The sequence below is a fragment of the Trichoderma virens genome, assembly GCF_000170995.1.
Source record: "Trichoderma virens Gv29-8 chromosome Unknown TRIVIscaffold_2, whole genome shotgun sequence".
NCBI classification, from domain to species: domain Eukaryota; kingdom Fungi; phylum Ascomycota; class Sordariomycetes; order Hypocreales; family Hypocreaceae; genus Trichoderma; species Trichoderma virens.
This window is the reverse complement of record NW_014013747.1, coordinates 665,631-690,009: the sequence shown is the minus strand read 5'-3', so window position 1 is coordinate 690,009 and position 24,379 is coordinate 665,631. Positions and strand designations below refer to the sequence as shown.

General features: G+C 52.9%; 3 protein-coding genes across 3 annotated transcripts; 1 reads left to right on the top strand and 2 right to left on the bottom strand.

Moving 5' to 3' along the window:
• Positions 1–263: 263 nt before the first annotated feature.
• On the bottom strand, positions 264–8,678 carry TRIVIDRAFT_229241 (uncharacterized protein; the record flags this gene model as incomplete). The annotated part of the gene is made up of 3 exons (XM_014104861.1): positions 264–383; positions 5,964–7,495; positions 7,548–8,678. The coding sequence occupies 3 exons, from the start codon at positions 8,446–8,448 to the stop codon at positions 264–266; spliced, it is 2,553 nt and encodes an 850-aa protein (XP_013960336.1).
• Positions 8,679–16,821: 8,143 nt separating this feature from the next.
• TRIVIDRAFT_218293 (uncharacterized protein) lies at positions 16,822–17,190 on the top strand (the record flags this gene model as incomplete). The annotated part of the gene is made up of 1 exon (XM_014104860.1): positions 16,822–17,190. The coding sequence occupies one exon, from the start codon at positions 16,822–16,824 to the stop codon at positions 17,188–17,190; it is 369 nt and encodes a 122-aa protein (XP_013960335.1).
• Positions 17,191–22,573: 5,383 nt separating this feature from the next.
• Positions 22,574–24,379, bottom strand: TRIVIDRAFT_36107 (uncharacterized protein; the record flags this gene model as incomplete). The annotated part of the gene is made up of 2 exons (XM_014104859.1): positions 22,574–23,778; positions 23,947–24,379. Coding segments are annotated over 2 exons (1,638 nt in total), but the record flags the coding sequence as incomplete, so codon positions are not given.

Here is a 24,379-nt window from a genome sequence, read left to right as displayed (position 1 = left end):
GTGAGAGCAAGCGAAGACTGATAGGGGCCCGTTGAAGGAGGGTGTTGTTATCAAACAAAGATGCATGAGATAAAGCACTTGGGCTCGCCATGGGCAATAAGACATGGCTTTGGGAGGATACCGTCTGTGCACGCAGGCGTACTAGTAGGGTGCATATTCCAGACTCGCGAGCGGCGTACAGGCACTGATAGTTGACGGAGTACTGCCGAGCTGTTGCACTGGTGAAGAGTACAAGGAGTATCTTCATCAGGGGTCCCTTGGTGCTATCGGGATGTGCCTGTGAGTGAGACGGAGAGCGAAGAACATGCCCCATTCTCCCACGCAGTCACCTTGACCATGACCTTGACCATATCCATGCCCATGTCCACAGCCTTGGCCATGGCCTAGACGACCCCATCTGTCATGATTGATGGATGGAGTCGAAAGGATTTGCGGCAGTAGCGAGATGGCTGATCGATTAATTGATTTACCGGTCTGCTTAATTGACTGCTGGCAGGATCATGGGACTGATTGGCTGACTCGCAGATAGAAAGAAGACTCTGCGAAGGACCATGGAAGTCGTTTATTCCGTCAATAGACGCGCGTGTTTTTGAATTGGGGCCAGCCCAACACTTGTCACGACTGCACGTATACACAGCCCGCATCAGCTACTACCTTGGTAAAACCAAGCACTTGAACCTCTTGAGACGGGATCAAATCCATGAACGCATGGTCTTTGAGGAGTCCATATAATGTGTCTGAGGTGGTATCGTAGCAGACAGGTACCTAGTAAATTGCTGCATGCTTGACAGGCATACTCTTGCCGCAGTAGTATTGACTTTGATTTCTTTTACCGCCCTTCTACTTCCGTCGCGTAAATGACGTCAAAAGTATGGGGGAGCAGTCCGGACCTATATTTAGGATTCGAGCCCTGGCCGAGGTCCAGACAATGAGCTGCGATCTCGGAGGGCCATGTAAGCCGAGCCATTCTCGCGCCCTCCGCAGCTGTGTCGCATCCCATCGTATACACGTACAGTAATGAAAAAGCGAATCGCAATACTTGGACCATCAAGTCCACGAGGTATGGAATTCGGTCACAAAAGGATAATCCACCATTATAGACGACAGCCAACAGCACGCCGTGCCACTTGTGGCATAGCCTGGTGAAAGCAAGCAGGAGGGAGCATGGGACAGACTTGAGACGGAGGAGCTTGCGCTTGCTTTGACTGGTCGCAAAAACTGCAATACAGGTACTAGCAGCACTCGTAGATGCACCCCCCTTCTTCCTCCCCAAGGTCCATCCATGCCGTGGGGCAGAGACACTGGTGGAATCTGCAGATCCGCCGCAGCCCGGCCGTTGCTAAACACCAACAATTCCCACAAGCAGGTTAGCCCGTGGAGCTCTGTCAGAACTGGACAATTTGCGCCAGGGGAGGGGCCTGGAGCTGGAAGAAGTCGACGATGGCTGCTCTCGGCCACGGCGTTCGTTGCCTCCCCCCGTCTGCTTGGCCCTTGTCTTGTCCTCTGAGATAGTCCTTGCAGTACTACAGGTACGGAGTACGACCATTGCTCCGTGCCACCATATTCGCACTAGAAGTGTTTGATCCAAGGACTTTGGCCTCGCGATCATGCAGGTTCCAACCGTCCAGGGGCCTGGCAGGGCAAGGCAGGGCCAACTGGAGCCCCATGCTCGCAGACAACCCCTCTTCTCTTCCCATCCCATCCCATCCCATGGACATATTTTCAGTCTAAGCTCTGGGATACACGCATGCGCCAGAGTGCTTGTAAGGCAAAGCGATGCGAAGCCGAGGGATTACACGTATAATATCAAATATGACCGGAGAAAATAGAAAGCTGTCTTGCGAGTCCAGAGAAAGAGCCGCCGCAGCCGCAGCTTCAGCTGGAGCGCACGTACCTGGCAGGCCCGGACCACGGGATGTTGGACGCATAGTGAAATAGCAAGAAACCGACCGAGTGGTCTGTAACCAGATAGAGGTATTGCCAGATGCTAGATAAGTGCTGGTACCAATCAATAGTCGGCCGACATTAATTGACTTTCCCTAGGTCTAGAATTAGCATTGGCACCAGACAGATTTGATCCATCCTCTACGTGCTAGTGTTAGCTCTGTGGGTTGATGGATATGGCAATCTTTTAGCGCCCTGTGCCTGTGCCTGTGCCTGTTTTGGTGTTGATGGATGCCCTGATGGATGCCCTCTGCGGATACGTACAGGAGTGGCACATGGACGATGCACCTCGATTTATCCGTACTTGCCGTGGTGTTTCCTCTTCGACGATGGCCTCGATGTTTGTGAAGATTGGAGGGGGGGGAGGGGAAGAAGAGAAGCTGGAGGGAGAGAAGGAGAGAAGCAACGTCACACCCCGGAACATCCCCCCTTCCGAGCCATAGAGGGGGGCACCTCTCTGTCCTCTCTGCTCTGCCCAAAACCTCAGCGTCAACAAAACACGTCCATGACACACAGCATTGATGCTCAATCCCGGACTCTCCTCCGTCACCCCTGGCGTTGGGAGACCTCAGTTCTTCCTGCCCCTCCCCCTCTTCACCAGCTTGGGACAGCAAAGCCTCCCGCGTCTCCGCTCATCATGCCAAGCTCTGTTCCAACCACCGAAACTAGGCGTCTCCAGAGGCCCCATCATGCGATTCACCAGACATCACGTTCTTCCCTCTGCGGACCGGACTCGACGCCTTTGCTCCAAACTGGCAATTCTTAGTGTCGTGGATGGAGTAACGCACGGAGCGTCCGATTCAGTGGCTCTATATGCTTACTTTGAAGCTCCATCTCTGCATTAGGCTCAAACGAAGTCGAGGCCAGAAGAAGAGGCAACCCAACACGCAAGAAGATACCAGGTCGGCCTCCACAGCCGCTGCGTCGGCTGGAGATTCGTCATCGATTGGAAGCTTTCTCCGCCTCACGGAAAAAGGAGTCGGTCAGCACAGGTTAGTTGACGCGCGCGCCTTGCTTAGCCTCGCCCTCCGACAGTGCTTAGGAGCTTGGCTAGCCTCGTCCCCGTGAGCGAATCGCTTGGTAGCATTGTCCCCCCTCCTCATCATTCATCGTTGCCCACGGCATTTGAAGGTGTAGCGCCAATGATGACCGCCGCTCTTCTCCATCTGTTGGTTGATCCCGGTGGAAGTGCCGGATGTCCGTAGAGGACCGCCTCCTAGTTCCAGAGGCCCACACGACGCCCTCCATACTAGTGTCTCTACGCTCGAAGCGCGGCTGGGCGCGAGCAATAGCATCGCTCTCGCTTGTTCTCTCTCCCTCTAATACTATAATACAAGGTTCTGTACTGAGTATTGCTGCGTTCTTTCGTCATAAGCGACCCTAGTCGTCCCACGCTGGCGGTCGTTCGCAACGCACCAATCACAGGCGCCGAATCCAAGAGGTGATTACTATGTATGGCGAATCGTTCCTTTTTGGCAGTGCTCTATGTCATCAAGGTCATCCACCGTTCCCCTTCTGGGATCAATACCCAGTGATCAGATAAGCTTGAAAATGGCATAACAAGCTTCAAATCCCAGATATATTACCGCACAAATTACTAATCATTTATTACACTTGCTAAGTTCTAGGATTGGCTCGTCTGGGGTATTATATGATATAATCACTTCTGAATAAGGGGACGCTGCAAGGTAAAAGAGGCAAAAGACCTACAGCCGAGTCCTATTACTCAAAGTATCCATTCGTCGCATAAACTTTCGCATTCTGTTACCAATACCAATTCCCCCTGCTTGATCCCCTCACTGGAGCTGCCTCCACAAGCAAGCCTCACGCTCAGGCCACTGCAATCTCTGTGCTTACGCCTCTGATCTGATATCTCCTAGGGCGGCCATCACCTTGTCTACTATTCCCGTCGAGCCCGGCTCAGCCAATGAGCACAAGTAGCCAAGAACGGTGCATGAATGAACCGGAGTTTTTTCTGTCTTCCACGCCTTTGGTCTCTTTTTCATGTCTGCTGTCTTCGTTCATCGATGTCCGGCCCCCCTGGAACGGATAACTAAAAACTGCCCATCAGGGTGTTATAGCCCGATGACATACTCTAGCCGTGGAAACCCGGTCCTAGCTGGGCTGTGCAGAATCAGCCCGCCTGCGGAAGATTCTTTTGCACGGCGGCTATAGCATCATGATGCCTGAATCATGAACAGACCAGGTCTCATATATCACGCAAATATTATGCATTAGAACGGAGCACCTAGATAGAGAAAAGAAGGCAGAAGAAAATAGTATGGAATAGGAAAAGGGTCTCATAGAACTGGGAATCCTGGCGCAGCGGTACCTCGACCTGACATACATTTTGCAGCATGCTCGCTTGTAACTCTCCCGAAGCAGGCCATCGGATGAGTGTCTACCGATAATACATTGCGACGGGCGCCCTTTCTACGCTCTCTCTCAACTTCGCTCTCACCGTTGCCCGCTGCTTAAGAGTTGCAGACGGAAGATCATCGCTCCGGCATCTTATGATGCTGGGGAAACGCAACACCAATAGCTGCCATGAAACCATCCATTTCCCTCTCCAACCCACCCCTCCCCCCAAATCTACACGCTGATCGAAATAGAATGGGGATTTGCATATCAGCTAGAGCAAAGAGAGAAGAAGCCAAAGGCACTTTTCAAGGACCCTGAAAATCTCACCTCCCCCATCACCGGCAAATCCACGCTCTTAGCCCACGCCTCTCACACCTAGCTCTCACTCTTCTCCTCAGTGGCCCCCAAACGACAAGCTTTCCATATACGCCATCCATAGTTCCTCCATATGCCCCGTATTCATCCGTCCCTTCAACTCGAAATTATTCCGCTTACTCGAACCATCTGCCGAATCTGTCCTGTTCCCACTAAAAAACCAATAAAAAAATAACGCTCAAGGACAGGGAAAAAGAAAAGGCGCTGCCGCATCTCGATTCGTCTCACGCACGCCCACCCTTTCAACACTCATCTCAACCCACAAGAGATGGTGGCACGCACCAAAAAGCAATAGTCCACCCTCCTTGTCATCATCTCATTGCCTCTTTCGATGCCCTTTCCTCTCTCGGGTGTCGGGCAGAACTGCTTTTGAACTTTGTTCACCACACGCCCCCCTGCCAGACCAAGCAATACTCCGTAGACGTCGTACCAGCCTACGAAATTTCACCGTCCCATACTAACTTGTACTCCCTCTCCCGGGTCTATTCTTGTACTACCTACCTACCTTTTTGCCTGGTGCCTGGTGCCTTGCAGTTTTGGTATTGTCTCTGCATTCTGCATTCTCCATTCTCCCCTCTCCATTAGAGCGGATGGGCACACGGAAAGCTTCGTGCAGCCGGTCCGCTTCCATCCGCCTGCGTAGAGGGGCTTCCTCTGGGATTTGAAACCGGCATCGCCGAGAGCTAGCACTTTTGATGTTATCGCACATGTGCATATCGTGCCGTATCGTATCGCATCAGTAGGCTGTGTGTACAGTCGTAACCAAACGGGACGTCCAGTGTCAGCTCTCTTGGTCAGTCAAACTGGCTTGTTCATGCACATCACTCCGCCGCCATATGTATGCAAAGTTGATGTCAAGATTCAATTTCATTTCTGATAAACGCCAGATTCGTGCCAAGATATTCATACCCGCTAGCTAATGCAACTAACTCAGAGTAAATCCCAAACAAGCAACTCAGTATATGCAGACATTTCCACCCATCATAGATGTCCCTAAGGGACAGTAAGCTATTGTACAAGTTATGCCCATCGTTTTTTTTCATCATGAACTAACATACAAGCCGACTGATTGACAAAAGAAAAAAACAAGGAAAAGGAAAAATAACCATAGACAAGAGGGGGAAACGTGGCGAACATGCCACGTGCAAAATATGTACAATCGAAACAGGAAGGAAGTTTTTTTTATATCCCCATTTCCCCCCGCGATAACATATGAGGTATTACTCGTATGAATCGTATGTTAAGATAGAGAGCCAAAACAATCAGAACATGATCCACTCAACCCCGGCGCCTGGCCCGCCGAGACACTTGGTCCAGTTGAAGGGACCTCTGCCAGTTCCCATGGCGTTGTAGTAGTGAAGCTTTGCTTCACCCTTGATCTCCCCTGACCACAGCTTCTCCAGCACACCCAGAGCTGCCAGGTTGTTCATGTAGCCGGATCGGCTCATGATACCACGACACTTGTCGCGAATGATGGTTTGTTGAGACTCCACGATGCACTCGGACCCAGCCACAAACAGGGGCCATAGTAAGAATTTTTCTGCCGCGCTACTGGTCTCCAGGCTTGTTGCGTGATGCACAACCTGGCTGACCAGGTTCTGGAAGTTGCTGTGTGTAGATGGCCCATGTGGGTTTGCCAGCCGCTCAGAGTAGAGCAGGGCTGCATATCGGAATGCCTCGGAAACAGCCCCCAAATCGCGCAGCTGGCCTGTAGTAGGTGAGCCAGGCAGTGACATGGCCACCGCGGAAGCGTCAAACTGCCAGTCTTGAAGCTCTTGCCGTGCAGCCTTCCACTCTTTCCAGAAAACGTACTGCCGCTCGTCAAAAGATACTGAAGAATACATCGCAGAAGCGAGTATCTCGTCGTCATCTAGCTTTGTACCGAAACCATTTCCATCAAATCGTGGAGGCGATTTCGACTTGTCTGTTCGGTCCTCTTGCTGTGATAGTGTTGGCTCGCTCATGCCTTGTACGGATCGATGCTGGGACAAAAGGTTCAGGCGACCTAATTTGCCAATTGTCTTGAAAAGATTGCGATCGCATCCAATCATGTTTTCAGATCCACTAGGTAGATTCTGCACATCAGGAGAGACCCCTTCAAATCCAGGAGCCAGCTGAGCCTCTCGCTCGTTAATGCTCGCCGAAATAGCGTCGAAGTAGGTGAAGAGAGTCTCCATCCATATAGAATCCTTGGACGTATTAGAGTCTCTGGATTTCCTCATGGCTAAAATCTTGCGCACGCCTGCAAACTGCGTATGGAATTTTGCAATGCCGGATTCTACCATTCGGTAATGACACAGGAGGAGGATTGTTGCGAGCGCCGAGTCGTGGCATGACTTTACTGGATCGCCGAGCTGTTGATTCAAGAGGCGTACTGCAAGATTGCGATGCTGTATCTCTTCAGAGAGTGACTTGTCCTCCATCTCTGCGCCAGAGGTAGTCTCGGAGGCCTGCTTCTCCGCCATTAGAGTTGCTAGCAACTCATGCGTTCCGTATCCCAAGCTCAGCCTCCTTTTCATTCGCAGATTGCAAGCCGACAAGGCACAGATGGCGTGCTGCACGCTTGGATTATGCACTGCCAAGCGTAGGACGTGTTCTCTGAAAGGGTTGTGGGGGCCATCTATGAAGACCATAGACGGGGCCATGGTAATCTTGAAGTAATCCATAAAAAACGGCATCTTGGCCAACAGATCCGTCTTGGCGCCGGCTTGTCCAAACCATTGCACCTGGCCACTGCTATGGCGTCTAGGCGGTGGTAAGGCTTTTCGTGCAATTCGTGGAGTGGAGCCACCGCCGGCATCGACTTCAGGAACACCTGCTCGCTTATTAGAAGGGGTAGGCCGGGCAGGGCGCCATGTGATGCTCACTGAGGCTTTCACACCCCCGCATAAGTTTGTGGCCAAGGTGCGACTCAAAAGGGTCCATGTGGTGAGCGAGGGCAGGGTGAGTCTCCGAGGGGGCATAGACCAGCCCAGGATAAGAGGTAGGAGCCCGGCAGTGGTCAAGAACCAACACGGTTGGGGGGCTTTGCGCAATAGGGGAGCTGTGCTGGGCAGGATATCCTTCATACATGACGGTCGGGCTATGGCTAAAGGGGATCTCTTCGCGAGCATATGATTGGCTCAGAGGAGAAAGATAGTCCACCTCGCTGCCAACCGATTCGCACGAGGAAGAAAGCGCATCGGTGCTGAGATGCAGAGGGAATCTAGCATATCTCGGTGTTCCATCCGGCGAGTGAACAAGACTAGGAGAGTATCCAACACTGCTCCAGCTGCTCTGTGACAAGGACGGGGTGTGGCTGTGGTGTGAGATGGAGAGGTAGTCGTAAGCGGGGACTTGATATGCTGGCGTGCTCGGCGTCGAAGCCGTATGTGTTGTTGAAGGAATGTCGATGGGACTTCGAACCAATTTTGTTGAAAGAGCAGCGGCGCTCGATTGGGCTCTTGCGCGCGAGACGGGCGACTTCTTTGGTTCACGGGTGACCGGAGGGGCCTTGGCGATGGGCAAAGACAGTCCGCGAAGCTTGCCGCGACTAGCAACACCGACGCCCCAGGTCAGCTGTGTCTTGTAGCCCGAGCATTCGTTGCCGATCTCGAGACATTGAGAGCAGTAGGGTCGACGGCGATCGCATTTGACATTGCGCTTGGAGCATGTGAAGCAGTCGTCTGCGGCACCACCAGCGGGGGCACGTCTTCTGCGCTTGCGGATGGTTGCGGCAGCGTCCTTGGCAACTACAGCCACAGTGGGTTGGGATAACGGAGCAGTCATGATGATAGAGGGGCTGAGTTTTGTTTCAAAAAGAAGGAAGAAGTTGTTTTTTTTTCTTGAAGAGAAAAGGAGAGGAAGAGAAAGGAAATCTGGTATGGCTGAAGACTCAGGATTCTTCAAATCTCAACTTAGACGTGGAGTGGGTATTGTTTATATCAACGCTAGTTGCGACCGAAGATGAGAGAAGATGAAGGGCGATTGAAGAGAGAAGTATGTGTGTGTGCAAAGAGTCAATTATGCCAATGAAGCAAGTTGTGCTGAGAGCAAGAATCCTCAGATGGGAACGGGCATGATGAGGGTTATGTATGTATGAGAAGGACGGAATCTGTGTGGTGTGAATCGGAGCAGTCATGGATCCGGCTGATATGGAATGGCTCAGACAAACCCAAGTCCAGGATGGCACTTTACAGTAGCGGCAAAGGCAATGGTAGCCGGGACGCTTGTCCCATGGATCGTGAGCAAGGGGCGACTTGCAAGTGCTTTCGTGGTGTGGGCTATCTGGATATGAATCCCCCGTACTCTGCAGTAAGAGGAGCGGCCCTGGAAAGAGGAGATCAGCGGGACTGGCACATGAAGACAGCCTAGCTTAGGGCCGGGATTCTCTCTTCATGGGGGGGTGTGCAGAAACGACAGTCGTCGGTCGGCCCCTCTGGCAGACTAGCCTCCGAGTTTGCAATGACAGGGCCCCCAAGTGAGAGCCGCAGACAGGGTGGGTAGTAAGGCATGTGCTGCATGATGGGGAAACAGGGGGGTTGATTAGGGCCGTTCTGTCTTGATGCTGGTCCCTTGTCATCAGGGCAGACCGGGGTATGCTTAGATGGGGGTCGATTCGGGAGGGTGTGTGGTGTGAGCTTTTTGGATATGAGGCGGGCAGACACTTGCACCCAGCTCCGCTCCAAAACACAGACGCCAGCGAAGATGCAGAGATGACCCCAAGGATACCTAAATCAATGCATGGGCTGGTACTATTAGCACATGGCCAGTGCCATTGTATGCGCTTCTGGGCGCAGACCACCCCCCCTTCTCGTAGGTTTTGGGCCAGCATAATTTGCTTGCAGTCCTGAGGATGAAGAACACCTTGAAACTCACAGCCATGCATGTTTGTGTGTAAGAGTGAGCGAAACGTTTCCTTTCCTTTATTTTTGGATGCAAGATGAAACCTCCGATCATATGTTTCTCCCTCTGTCCCTCTCGGTCACGCCGTGGCCGGCAAGGCAGCCCTCGAAACACTCCTACAGCTTCATTTCTCAGGTCCACTGCACTCAGGAACAACCGAGGATATGAAGCACGGAGTAGACAGCGCTTAGCTCGCAAGCCAGCGGCATGTCCTTAAACGGAGCAATACAGTAGAGAATTAACGGACCTACTCTACCGGAGCCGCTTTTGACTGAGGCAGGTTGAAATTAGACAGCGTCCTTGAGCTCAAGAATCAACCAGGTTTGGTCTTCACTACTGGTACGAAACATGTTCTTGGCTCCGGAGCAATGAGGCACTAAGAGGTCCCGGAAACGGCTACCATTTGGTATCTAGCGCTGCTATGGCTCCAATTGCACAGGTCCTTTTGCAAAACCCACAGTGAACCCACTCGGTGCCGGCGTTCTACGCTTGTACGCAGAGTCGACTTGTACAGTGACTCCATCGCTCTGCTTCGCCCTGGTAATCCTACTCGCAATGCTGGTAGCAGTACGAGTTGTATCTTGTCTTCGGAGTCGGCCGCCGCATGCTAGCATCTTGTGCCTGAGTCCTGGAGAAGTGTCCGTCACTTAATGAGGGGCGGGTGATATCAAAGACGTTTGGCCAACAAAAAAAAAGTGATCGAGTGCTTGTAGGTCCGGCATATGCTTGGTAAAGCCGGCGAGATGTCATCCACTACTTGCTGGCGCGCATAGTCAGTAATCTCGGGTGGTTCATATGCCGTTATCAGATTCCATTCCCCTCGTTTTCCAACATGAGCCGGCGGAAGTGTTCAAGTCACCGAGTCCCTCAGCCACGAGCACGTCCGAAATGGCATTGCCACTCGAACAACGGCAGTGTGAAGCCAGCTGTTACTCAATGCTCCAGAGAGGGGGCATCGTGAGACGTCGCCGAGTGACGCAAATGACCAGAGTGCAACTTATGGTAGGACGCACCCACCACCAACTCATGTGAGCAGGCCATGCAGACGGCCGCCCTCGCACGCAGACCTCTCGATATCATCCGCGTCAGAAGCAACCAACTTGGCTGACTGACTGAGCTGCTGTCTTGCGGGGAGCGGATGCGGGCCGTGCTTGTTGGTCTGACCAGTTTGTTGCGTGATGGGTTAGTGAGCGAGCAAGGTGTGTGTCGTGGGAGATTTCGTCCGAATGCCGGGAAATTTTTTGCATCGGCATACGAAATGGTGCCCCTCTATTTCCGTTTCTGCTGCGTCCGTCATCCTCTGGCAACCAAGTCATGGCCAGCTCGGCGGTGAAAAGGGCATCTCTCGCGGAAACACAACACCACCACTCACGAGCCGGAACTGCGGTCCAAGCACAAGCAGCAGTACTCGTAGCTGATTGTCAGGGCCAAGAGCGGGTAACCAATTTGTCGGGAGCCGCGCAGGACGGAGCCCTTACAAAACGGAGGAGATAAGCACTGTAGGTGCGACGCTTGGTATGGAGGAGAGCCGTTTTGGAAAAAGCCACCAACCGCGAGCGCCGGATAACCCTGTCGCCAGGCGGACTAGCACAAGTGGCAGAGGCTAGCATCGTGCTGTTGGTTCGAGGAGAGATGCTGTGGGAGAGACCGTTGATCGCATCTGGCACTGCTCTGCCAACTGAATTCTGCCTACTGCACCTTAGTCTGTGGACTAAGGCGCTGTATTGTCGATCCGCGTGCTGTTGTTGTCAGTTGCCTGAGAGGCTCTCTCGAGGTGAATAAGTCGTGAGAGGCGCTTCGCTTGTCCTGGTGCCCGCGTTTAGCTCTTGCCGCCGCTGCCACCAATTGCTTACGGGCCCTACGAGCACAGGCACCTACGCGGAATACTTGCCGCTTAGTACTGCCAGGCAGCGGTGTCGCTGGCCGGTACTTGCATGATAAGTACTACCAGGTACTCCATTTGCCCGCCCGCTTGCCCAGGCTTGCCCACTTGCCCGCGCCAAGACGTCCATGCGCCTTTCCCTCTGAAACCACAAAAAGCTACCCAAAGTCACCCCCCATCAAACCACCAGACTGCACTTACATGATCCATCTAGCGAAGACTAGGGCTGGCATCAGTGCCATGGCTATCGAACGGCCATGGCAGAGATCAACAGAGCATCGACAGATAACCGGCTTGAAGATCAGGCAATCCATGCATGTCTCAGAGGGTTGGAGGGTTCCGGCCAGCTCTCCCATGACCTTGACCGCAGATCGCCCATCTAGTGTGCACGTGTGAGTTCTTCTGGAGGCTCGCTATGGTGGTGGCGACGACGGACTAGCCTGTACTGTACGAGTACGGTCTGTACAGAGTAGGAGCTATCACGGCAGCGGTAATCGCTCGATGCCGAGTGGAGCGACACGATAAGATGAAGGACCGTCTCCAACGCCCCCGAGACGGTGTCAGAACGGAGACAGAAGAGCGGTACAACATGTCATTGGTCGAGGCTACAAACTCTCAGCACACAGTGAGAACTTTCCTCCGTGCGCACCAGCCAAATGGCATCATCTGATCTCACGCTACATCGACCAATGGCGACAAACAGGTCGACATGGTCGCAGCCATAGGTTGCAAATTCCATGTTCCCGAACATCAAATGCTTCTGGTACACGCGCTCTCACATTGCAGCATGACCGACCGCGGTGAATACTAATCTGCAATCTTACCTGCTGGCCACTGAATCAGGTACCAGAGTCATGTGTGAGTTTTGCTGTGATGCAAGTTGCTCCGTCCCGTCTTGAGGGGCCGTTGGCCAGAAAACGGAGCGCCGTCTCCGTAAGTCGGGACAGGTATATGCGGAGGGCACTGCTCTGCACCCCCCTCCCCCTCCCCCACTACGCTCCAGGGACCAAACTCTTAGTGAGGTACGAGCTTCGCTGTGCGTATTCGCTTTTCCGCCTTGGTCCGGGACAGTACTGTAGGCGCTACAGCGAGGCAATTGTTACACCGGTCCAGGGCCCTTGTTAGAGCTGGGAAGTGTCTAGTAGTATCAGAACAGCCGCTGCCTTATCAGCAGACGAATGCGTTCTATTGCCTCAAATTACCGCGCAGAAACATCTTGTCTCTGACCTGGCCTGACCTGGTTCAGCGTCTCACTGCGTTAGATGCCCAGCATCACCAAGGTTCTGCGCATGTACGGAGCCTCCAAGCGGAGGTGGCAACAGGCAGCTGTTTTCGGCGAGAGGCGGCGTGCGTCGAGCAAAGCAGGGTTCATGGGTTTTGCAACAACCTCATCAGATTGCCTACTGATGCACATGTGCCCTGTCTTGCTGCCACCAACGTAATTCGCTCTTCTGGAAACATGCCGTCCAGTTACGCCCAAGCATTGGCTGTTCATTTCCCCCTTGTCTGTACGTCAATGCAAAGGCCACGCGAGACACCGAAGGTCGAAAAGGGTTGTGGAAACGGTACTGATGGTCGGGAGCATTCGATGGCTTTGGCGCGAGTTATTCTTAGTATGGGTTTGTTTTTTTCAATTTCATCTTTATTTTTTCTTATTTATTTTTTTGGCTCTAATTTCCTTCACGTCATTGTTTTCCTTATTCTATTTTCCCTCGTTTTCTTGGCTCTGAGAGTCTAGTTTGCTAGTCGCTCGACATCCGTTGTCTAAACCCTCTTTTGCAAAATCGCCGGCAGCTCGGAGAAATCTCTGCGCCCTCTTCCCACACGCACGGAGGCTGTGACGGGCCAGGGGAGTTTTGGTGCTAGTTCTTCGTTACAGAGAATCTGTGGACATGGCTAAGACGACCTGATTGGAGGATGCACAACGACTGACTTCCTTGCAATCGTTGCCGTGGGATTAGTATTCCCGAGACAACAGGACGCTCACCTTGGTTGGTCTACAAGTATAGAGCCTACGAGGCTTGCTGGGCTTCACCCTACTAAATGGCCATTCTACGCGGGCTTGGCCGTTTGCCTCATCAGCTGCTCGGTACCAACGTGAGAATGACAAGTCGCGACTGCGTGACCGGATTGGGCAGACAGGCGGCGGCTCTGGCTGTCGATCACCAGCGACTCCACCAAACAAACCGCGTATCGACCCTTGCTCTTTCCAAGACATGCAGGCATAGCAGCATCTGGACAAGTCTGTCTGCGAAGGTCTTGGTGTGTTGCTAGCCTGGCCCATTCTGTCAGCTCTCGCTCCAACTCTTCATGTTGTCATTAATTGGCTTCGGTGCCGAATCCAATCATCATCGATGGGCTAGCTAGAGTATGTGCCCAGCCAAAACGGTAGGGGTCCAACGGAGCTCGCGAAATCACCCGCCGATTCACAGAGGGGCTTGGATGGAAGACAAGAGAAACTGCGGAAAGGCTGGCGGTTTCAAAGCCGCACTCCCAGGCAATTCAGGATCCTAATGCATGTAGGAGTATGCTTGCCAGCTTACTTAGCTCCATCGTGCTTTTTTTATCGTCCCCCTCGGTGTGAGGTTTCGATAGCAGCAAAGGCTGCACATGCATCGGGCATCACGGCAAATACTTGCACGGACTACTCCGTGTCTCTGCGGACCGCATCGGCTCCTCCTTTGGCCCCATCTGCAAGACAACATACGGTTCTGTACAGAGAGATACGAGTATTCCTGCCATTGCCACGTTATGACTCCAAAAGGCTCCCGGGCAACGCATGGGTGGGCCAGAGCAAAGCTGCAGTCGCATCGCATCGTTTGTCTGCTTCACTGAGGAGTCCGGGCATTCCCTACTGCCCTTGGCACGCTGACAGCACGGGATGGCAGGCTGTGACCTCATTGCCAAAGCAGACTGATGGATGCTACGCCCTTCTGGTCATCGTGGCAATAGACGTGCCCCGTGATTCCCCAGATCCGAGCTTCCTGTGCGAAAAGCATGTGTGGCCAAAGACGAACGCTCCCATCAGGGCTAGAAGCAAAAGCCATACTCTGTAGCTGCAGCGGCAAAGTTGTCCGAGGAAGCTCCCGGACCGAGATGCGCGAACTTTGGGATTGGAAAGCGGACCAGCCACGCTTCGGTTGCAGCATCCATTGGGTCGTCCGCATTGTGCTCCGTAAAACGATGGCGTTATCGCCGGGTGGGAGCACTTCAATAATGCGAAAGAGAGAGAGAAAAAGGGTTGACTGATACGGAGAGAAAAACTTTTCATTGTTACCTAGCCCGCTTCTAATCTCAGGTATCAAGTTGGCAAAGTGACAAGCGATAAGAGCTGCAGTGACAAGCTGCTTTGGTGCATGGAGCTCCAGTTGTGGATGTACGTCACGCAGTAGCAATATTGGCTGAGGAACCCACTCTGCACTGTTAACGCATGCATGTACAGCGTGGTGGCGCCTCTGTGAAGAGATTGCGGATCCAGGGGCTGCGAGGGGCAAACCGAGCGCTAGAAAATGCGAGGAACGCTGTGTGGAAGTCGAGTGCAGCCCAAATGTCTAAGCCTCAGCGGTGATCCAAAAGTCCCTCCGCTCTTTTTGGCGAGAAACTTGGTGGCGTTGGCTACGCTGCTGCTTTGGGCGAATGGCGCTTGATGCCGAGAGATCTTCCCGCATTAACGAGTTTGGCCATCTCAGGTGATCCTCTCGCTGCTAATCCTCCCACGTGCCGGTGCCTATTTGCGCCTTAACCTTATCGATTGGCTTAACGCTGTTCCTGAGACGGTGTCACGTGGGATTGGGTGGCTTATGTAAGGCCAACTCTTCCAATCAAGCGGGCAAGCACCAACAACAGGTGTGTTGGTGTTGGATTCATCCCGGAGCGAAATGTCAAGCTGAATGGAGATTGTGGAATCTTGATCGTACATCGAACTCTTGGCGGCTTAGAACTCGAGCCAAATGCCGGAGCGGCCCCTGAATAGGGATAGCATCACGATCTTTGCGGGCAACTATGGGCTCCCAACTCGATTTTGAGCCAGAAGGCAAGATAGTGGCTAATCGACATCACCGATTATCCGGCTAGACACTCTCCCGATGGCCCGCCGCCCGGCAGAGCGAAGCACTCAGGTACGGCGTCCGCAGACATGCCTCTCCGCCTATGCTTTAGAGAGACGAGACCGACGAGAGAAACAGTCAAAAGGATATGAGGTAAACATTGGCCCTCTCTTATCCGTACCCGCACTTAGTCCGCCGCGATTCAAAATGAAACACACGAGTCCTGATAATGACAATGGCCCGCCTGGTTGCGGGATCGTGTGAGGGTCAAGGCTCGGTATCGCAGCGAGGCGCGAATCCCTAGATCTACGCTTGGCAGGCAGAGAGGTTGCCCTGCCCACATGCGCAAGCTTGATTCTGGATGGACCTATATTCGGAGTACCTTGTCGCAACTGATATTAGAGCTGGGACGTGGGATTATCGTTGCTCCCCGATTGGCTGAGGAAGTGAGCCGACTGGGAGTACAACGTTGCAGCCATGCTTCGACATCTCTTGCGCCGGCTGCCCCATAGCCACCCTCCTTCACCTTGGATGCCGCCGAAATCATGCCAAAGCTCTGCTCTTGGCTCCATTCAGTACTCGGTGCCTTGTAGGGGCGGCTGTTGTCCAGTGTTGCGGTACTGGCTCAAAATGGCTCACCCAAACTTGGCCTCGTCATGCCTAAAAGCACCGACGAATCAACAAGGGGGAGGGGTTTACCAGCCGTCCGTCGTACGACTATTCCCTGCGTCACGGAAGCCTCTCTTTTTACTTTCTTGCGTGTCTTGTTCAGACACGTACTAGCATTGATTCGGCCTGTACCTTTTCCTAGCCGCCCTGTTGGAGCCTGTTTAGACGAATTTCTGTATCTATGTACGGAGGACTGACTGATTTATCCTAGTGTATACGACGGACCTTGAAAACTGGACCTTGTTTTCCGGGGTTGGAATCCAGGCCTTTGATTGGTGCTCGAGTCTACGCCCCCATGGGCTCAACTTGCGGACAGGCAAAGCTGCCGCCGGGGCGTGTGTCGAACAGACAGCTAAAAGAATCACCCCGATGATGAGCCGTGAAATAGCGGGGAACAAGTGCTCTGGCCGTTCTCCGGACGATGGCGAAATAGACCGTCTAGATGTTCCCCAGACTCGACAAGACGCTTCCTACTCGTCGGCTGACATGCTTCCCCGCAAAGACGGGTCAATTGGCTGGCCATCACCCCGTGGCAACCCTGATAGAATGCTAGTTTTCGAGACGTAATGGCAAGTTTTGCCAGGTGGCACGCTACGGAGTACGGAGTGCAGTATCCAGCGTTATCCCATTCATGAAGAAAAAAAAGTTGTTGGGATGAATATGCATGGCTCTCTCCGTTCCCAATCCTTAGCCGCCGAATCAGAGCTCAAGGGGTTGCGGGCGAGCGGCGCTACAAAAGAGCGAGATAAAGAAGCTTATTCGTTGCGTTTACGATTTCTCATCCGCAATGTCTCTACCAACGCTGAGAAGCTATGGTACACCGCATTGTCCATGGAAGCAGTCCCACATCCCGATAATGGAAATGAGCCATCCCGAGAGCAATTTGCGGCCCGAGCAATCTCGCATCCCGCCTCTTGCTGGACCAACGTCGTGAACTTGTCAACACGTGGAATCCCCATGGGGTTCGATTTCAATGTGTCACGGGAGTTCTGTCAATTCGTCTATCCTTCTGCCTGGCTGGAGAACTAGGACAGAGTGGTCATTCGAGTGCAACCCAGACTCGTTGCCACAAAAGTTCCCAGCCTCAAAACCGGATCGTGGGCCAAAACCTTTGCCAACGACGCAGTAGTGGTAATCCTACTTTGTACAGAGTCGTCTGCCCAAATTTTAGTGGGCTGCTACGATGAATCAGGTCTCGGTGCAGTAGATTTGATCACAATACTCGTATGCGCATGTCAGAATCTGCATACCTATCTATGCCCAAGGGTTTTCGGTAACGAGCCTTTCACTACGGCTTGTTGTTGCAACTCCACCATTAGGCTCACGACAAGAAAATTTTCTTCAAAGTTTCTCAGCTACGGAGTACTATGTACATAGCCATGAAATGTGTGATGACATCTGGCGGCATGCATGAAAGTCTGCAAGCGAACAAGTCACCCTCCAAGTCTGTCTCACCCATGTCCACGCGCCGCCTAGCGAGCATGACATCCCACCCGTTGATCGCTGCCGACTACATATCGCCGTCGATACCCTCTGCCACGCGCAGTTTGGGCAGGAAAACGGGCGCATGGGTAGCATCTAGCAAGTGCTGCATCGGTGGCCGACCATTGCCCCCTCTACCACAACCTTTTGGTGGCCCTGGCATATCATGCAGGTGCTCATCCCTCGTTAAGCCACTTGTAGCTACTCTATACTTGTACACCCTTTGATCTGCCTGCATATTCAGATGCAGGGTCGGAGGGCTCAGATTCGTCAACCACACTTTACCAAGATGGACCTATCCAGGCCATCAGCATTCAACTTCCTGCAGCAATTCATGAGCACAAAAGTTGTGCCGAGAGTAACCACCTGCAGCCCAGCACGCAATCGAGATGGTTTGCTGCACAGTCCGGCATCCTCTTTTGCGGCTCCCCAAGTGCTCTAACAACGATGATGGTTGTTCACGGAGCGCATTGCCAGCGCGAGGCCGTGGAGCAATACTATGTACACACGGCTGCTGGTGTCGGCCGAGCCCTGCTAGTCGCGTCATGTCGGCGGCAATAGTCCAATATTTCCACTACAGATAGGACCCAGCCCAAAAATGTGGGCAAAACTTGCCTACATCCACCTTGCGAACAGTTTTCCGAAATGAACGATTATGCATGGGCAACTGGACATGTAGCGTCGCATTCTCTGGTTGCGGCTGCATTGGATGGATAGGCTAAAGACCAAACTGCAGAAAATAGAGTGGAGGGCTAAAGATACGGATGACTGCGTAACAAACGGTTAGCATCAAGCGGGTGCGGAGCGAATGCGTGCTTGCCCCCCAGTTTCCCCACATGGACGCTTCGCTTTGGTCAGGTTTGTTGATTTGTTTCAGTCTCTCTTTACTCTTCCACTAATAATACCTTACTTAGCATCGGGGTTCAGGTCCAGATTACAGCAGCGCGAGTTTCCGAATCCCTTAGTGCTTCCCTCGCAGCCTCGAAGCAAGACAAGGCGGCGTGAACCCTGAGCATGTTCACAGAGTATCGAAACGATCTCTTTCTCATTTGATGAAGGAAGGATTCATCCCTCCTGTCATCATGTTAAGCTCCCCTCTTTAGTGGTAGGGGAACTAGTCCGGGGTGGCAATAGCTTGCAGAATGCCTCGACTTGAGAGATAACCCAAAATCATGAGAGAGAGCACGCCCATGGCCGCACTTTGATTCACCTCCCCCGGTAATTAGCATATGCGGCGGCAGCCGTTGATGGCTTGCGTCTGTACCCCGGACCTTGGCTGTTGAGGTAACATTTCCTTTTATGCGACATGGAACGCTACATTCGAACTCTTGACTGGCTGAGGTGGTATTGCAGCCCAAGAAGAATACCCCTTGAGGAAGGTATGAAGCCCTTTCCATGTCAAAACCGGTAGCATGCCCTGCCCACGTCTCTCTCGGATTGAGGCAGTTGATGTGCATTTCACTTGACTGACGTATACAATCTACAGAGCACGATCATGTAGGAGAATGCTTTGCAGCCTTTGCAGCCTTGGAGAGACTAGTTATTTCCGCCATCCTGGCACTGGAGCTCTTCTCTGCCGTGATACGCCTTGACCACCGTTCTTCTTTTCCTTTTGGCTCAATTGGGCCCTTGCATAAAACCCGGCAAGGAAAAAGTGCGGGTGGGATTCATAGCCGCAGTTTCCGAAGCCCTTTGGAGGGTGGTGGCAATGGGCCTGATGCTCCTCCTCCAGCTCCATCGTTTGCAAGATCCAGTCGTACCGCACCTACTGTTCGGCACGGCAAGTCTTCGATCTTATCACAGGATTGGCTATCGGGATAGGGCGTTGCTCGTAAACTTGTCCGGGGACCAGCCCGGCCCTCTTAATCGCTGGCTCGGACGACTCCCGACCTTCATCTGAGCTCCTCAGCAGAGCCCATTCACGATACCTTCTGTGTTGCACCGGTTGTGGGGATGATGCCTGATTTGCCCTACCCTGCGATCGCTTGACGGCCTCAATTGCTGATCGTTGTGTTCTTATCTCCACCTTTATTTGCTAGCGGCAACTGGAGGGAGGTTTTTTACGCAGCGCAACGCAGCTGGGTTGAAAGAAAGCTCACGAGAAGCGAGTTCAGCAACACCTATCGACGACGATAGAGGCGAGTTCCAGCTCGGCTGAAGCCAAGCAGCTTGGCAGCGGGTCCCAAAGCCGTCGGTGATAGGGCCTCGCCTCGCCGCGCCGCGCCTCTCTTTTGTTGTCTTTTTTCCTCCCTCTATTTTGCGTGCAGCCTACCGGACGGCCCGTCGATTCCTTGAAGTCCGGGCCCGGAGTTGACTATGCCGCGGTAAATATAGTAGGTAGTGATCGTCGATACGCGCCTCCTCTCCCCCAATAACGCGATGGCAAAGCAGACAGGGTCCCGGTCTGTCAAAGGGTCCTGGCAATGGCCTTATCGCAGCTGGACAACGACGCGATGCCATATATAGCTTGGAGGCGATACCCAGGTACTTCGCGCCTTGAGGCGAAAGCGAACTTTTGCCTCTGCTCCACCCCCCTCCCAGCGAGAGGTTTGGGACGGCTGCAGTAGCCCGCGCGAACACACATGTACGAGGGAAAAATGGGGGAAGCGCGGGGTCGCAGTTCGTGAGACTCGCCTCGACGGTTGGGCAGAGTAATGTCCTTTTGCGGCGTTCACCATTTCTCCCTCTTTCTTGGCGGGTGCGAGATTTTCACCTTGTGTCAACCTGCCGAGTTTCCGACTCGCCTACCGCCTTTATGACGAAGTTGGCTTCTTCTTCTCTTCTTCTACTGTATCGTGCTTTATCTGCATGCCGCTAGGAGTGGAGTTTTCACATGAAGAAGGGAATGGAACAGGCTGAGCAGAGATGCCGAGCTAAAGCTGACTCACGGGCGCTTCCATTAGAATAGGTCAAGAGCTGAGTAGCATTACAGTGTACGAGTACTCGTATCAGTCATTTGTCTCCCAGCACGATTGCGATGCTACCTCCCATCTTTCTCCATTTTCTCTCCTTCCCCTCCTCCTCTCTCTCTCTCTCTCTGCAGATACGAATGTCAATTTGTCCTCACCAAACGTAAACGCAAACTCGACGCTAGGATCGCGATATACGATCATGTTCGATCAGGGTCGGCTCATGTCGTCATTTCCATAAATGGTTGAAATCCTGCACTCTGCAGCGTCCTTAAAACGGCCGCATACATGTAGTTGAGCGGGAGAGGGGGGAGGGTCCCCTCTTGGGATCGATTGGCTTCGTCTAGAACAGAGTGGATGCCGACCATGCCTGAGGTCTAGAACAGCAGGTGGAAAGAGAGAGAAGAAAAAGTTTTCAGTTTGGGATTAAGTTGCGAGATGTTGGTAGCATTCCGGCAGCGGATAATTATCCTGCATGCTTTCTTCGTTCCGCCCCTCGTTTTTGTCCATTTCGATGATTGAAGAAGTGCGTTTCCTAGAATAGATCATCTGCTGTATTCTTGGCGTGTGATTCTGCATTTACCAACTCCTCCCAGCAAATGTGGTACTAGAAAAACAGAAAGTGAGTATGGCGATGTTGTGTTCCGTACATGTAGTTATAAATGAATACCTAGCTGGGATCTCTTCCCTAAAGGTCGGCTGCCGTTCCAGCATTTCCAAAAAGAATTGCGGCTTGACCTAAATATGGAACAACTAACGCACCCCATTTCCCAAATCTTACGATTGCCATGAAGCGCAATGGCACTCTGCTCCGTTACTGGATATATATTTGGTAATGACAACGCCTGTGAATGTTTCATCCCGCTGAGGATTCGACGGGATGCTTCGTTATGATGTCGTTGGACAGAGGGCCAAGACACACGCCGTGACATGCCGCAGCAAGGCTTGCATTGCCGCTCAAGACGATGTTGCTTGAATGTTTATTCTGTGGAGTATGTATAAAAACACGAGATTATTCACATTCAAACATGTGATTTGCCAAGGATATTCACATATTTCAACGACGTCTGTATATCTCCCAACATACTTCAAGGTAATTGGGCTTGGGTTTGGCCTCGGGCAACAAAGAGCGGCACTTGGTAACAATTTGGAAAGAATAAAATATTAAATCGAGGTATGGGGGACATGAGCTACAATCAACCGTCTTTCCCATTTGCTTTTGTAGAAACCTCGTAGAGAGAAAAAACTATCCACAACTTTGGACTGGTAAAATATATAGCATTATGGAGTCAACCTGTGAAGACAAATGGAACCATCTCGTGTGATCCGCTTTCAATTCACTCAATCACACACACACGAACACACACTATTCGTCTCCTTCGTCTATGGGCGCCTGGGCTTCGCTTCTTCCTCTGTATTAACATAACCAAAGTATACAATGCTCATCTCGTATTCACATCATTTTACAACAAAAGAGCAGCCACGGCTCCAGCAAACAGAGCCACCATGGCAGGGGCGCGGAATCCAGCGGCTCCAGCCGGGACAGGAGGTAGGCCGGATTGGGCAGGCTGAGAAGCAACGGCGCCCGAGCTGCCAGGGGTAATGACGGTCGTCAAACCACCGGTAGGGTAGGGGATAGGAGCCGGCGTAATGACAGGAGAAACAACGGCCGGAGTAGAAACAGCGTGCTGCGGAGGCGGAGGCGGAGGCGGGTAGTAGGCGGACTGAGCCGGGCTGGTGGTAGCAGGGGCAGTAGCCGGTGGAACTGCGCTGGTCAAGACAGGAGTCGAAGCAATGCCGGAGGGGGTGGGGACCACAGCAGCACACGTGGTGCACGAGGGGATCGTAACGGGGGCCGTATGTGTGACAATGGGAGTGACAACAATGACGTGAGGCTTAGTCTGGGGCTCAGAGCAGGTGTTCTGGCCGCCCTTGCAGGTGTAGGTGTTGGGCAGCGTGAATGTAGCAGTGATCTCGGGAGGCGCCGTCTTGGGGGGAGCCGTGGGACTGCCATTCTCAACGGGGCACCAGGTCGTGTAAGACGTGACAATCTCGGTCGTGACGTGGCCAACAGGGCAGTTGGTGACGGAGGGCGGGCACGAGGTGACAGTGTACACGTTGGTCGTGGTGAAGGTCGAGGTGTAAGTGGGAGCGGCAGTGGTACCGGCGCCAGCTGCGGTGGTAGTACCCTTAGCAGCGTCGGTGCTCTGCTCAGAGACAGAAGTGGAGCTAAGGGTAGGGAGGGAGTAGACAACAGTGCCATTGCCAAAGTGGTGAGAGGTCGTGGGCAGATGTCCGCTGCTGGCCGCGCCAGAGGTAGTGGCGGCAGCAGATGTTGTTGCGACAGCAGAAGTGGTGGCCAGCTTGGACGTCGAGGCAGCAGCAGAAGTGGTGGTCTGCACAGCGGAGGTGGTGGTCTTGTTAACGGAGGAAGAGCATTGACCGATGGCAGAAGCCGGGATAGCATCGGGGCCAGAGCCGATGGGAATCAGTTCGGTGCCGCAGTCCTCGTTTGCTGCAATGTGGATGTTCTGGTTGTCCCAGTCAAAGACGACATAGGCAGCCCTCAGGAAGGTGTCACCAAGAACAGGGAACTGGTCGTCCTGGGAAACGCCAAGCTTGCAGATGCCCAGGTCAGGTTGCTGCCAGATGAAATCCTTGTACTCAACGTCGACGACGACGTCACCAAACTTGAAGTTGACACGGCCGGGGCTATCGATAATATCGCAGTCAACGATGTAGTCGCCAGAAGAAGACTCCAGGCGGGCAGAAGGGAAGGCCAAGAGGATCTTCTCGAAAAGGGGGCCAGGAAGCGTGCTGACGGTGTAGCCGCTGTCGAGGAGCACCGGCTGGCCATTGGGCTTGTCAAAGATCTCCAAGTCGGATCCATCCTCCTTGGTAATGCTCATACCATCCATGTAAACCCAGTAGCGAGTGTAGCCATCGGGAGACGAGGCGGCGGGGATGATGGGTCGCTTGGCAAGGGGACCAGAAAACTTCTTGACGTCGATTCCACCGTAGGTGACAGAGCCTCGGTCGCTGTCGATGCCTCGGATATCAAGACTGAAAGCCCTGCTCTGGATGAAGCCTTGCTTGGCCAAGTTGTCGATGACAAAGGGGTAGGGGCTCTTCCAGCCACTCAGATCAGGGCCAGCACCGAGAATGCCAACGGAAGCAAACTCGCTGTCAGTGGCAACACCAAAGACCTGCTGGTTAATTCTCAATGCTATATTATTTGGTTAGCAAATGTTATATTGGTTTCCTAATCTCAAATTGTTTGGCTTGTGGCAATATTCAGGCAAGCTTGTGCATGTTTCCTCACTGAGACCATATTTCTTCCCCGATGTGACGGCTCTCAGGAATGGTTGCTATATAAAAAAAGGCATTCACTTACAGCCAAGCTGGACATAGTCGTAGCCATAGGTGAAATCAACAAAGCCGGTACCATATTTGATGCCTCCCGGGGCCTGGGTATCGACAAAGGTGGTGGAGTTGCTATATCGGCCAAAGGTCTCGCAAAAGGCTGGGTCTGTAGCCTTGCTGCACACGGGGTTGACCCAGAGCTCGGAAGAACCAGTATCAAAATTGACGCTCACTGCCTGCGGTGGCGTACCAATTTCGAGTTGAATGCTGTAAAAGTAGCCAGTCTGTTGGGATTGCAAATCGGCGCTATCCTGGCGCCTGTGCAGGTGCTTAGAACGGGCACCCTTGGTAGTAGTAAGAGTATATCGCATAATTCCATTTTGCTCGGATGTGTAGCTGTCGATGAAGTCGAGGGCCTGAGCGGCAAGCGGCCACGCCGCGAGCGCATAAAGAGTGGAACGCAT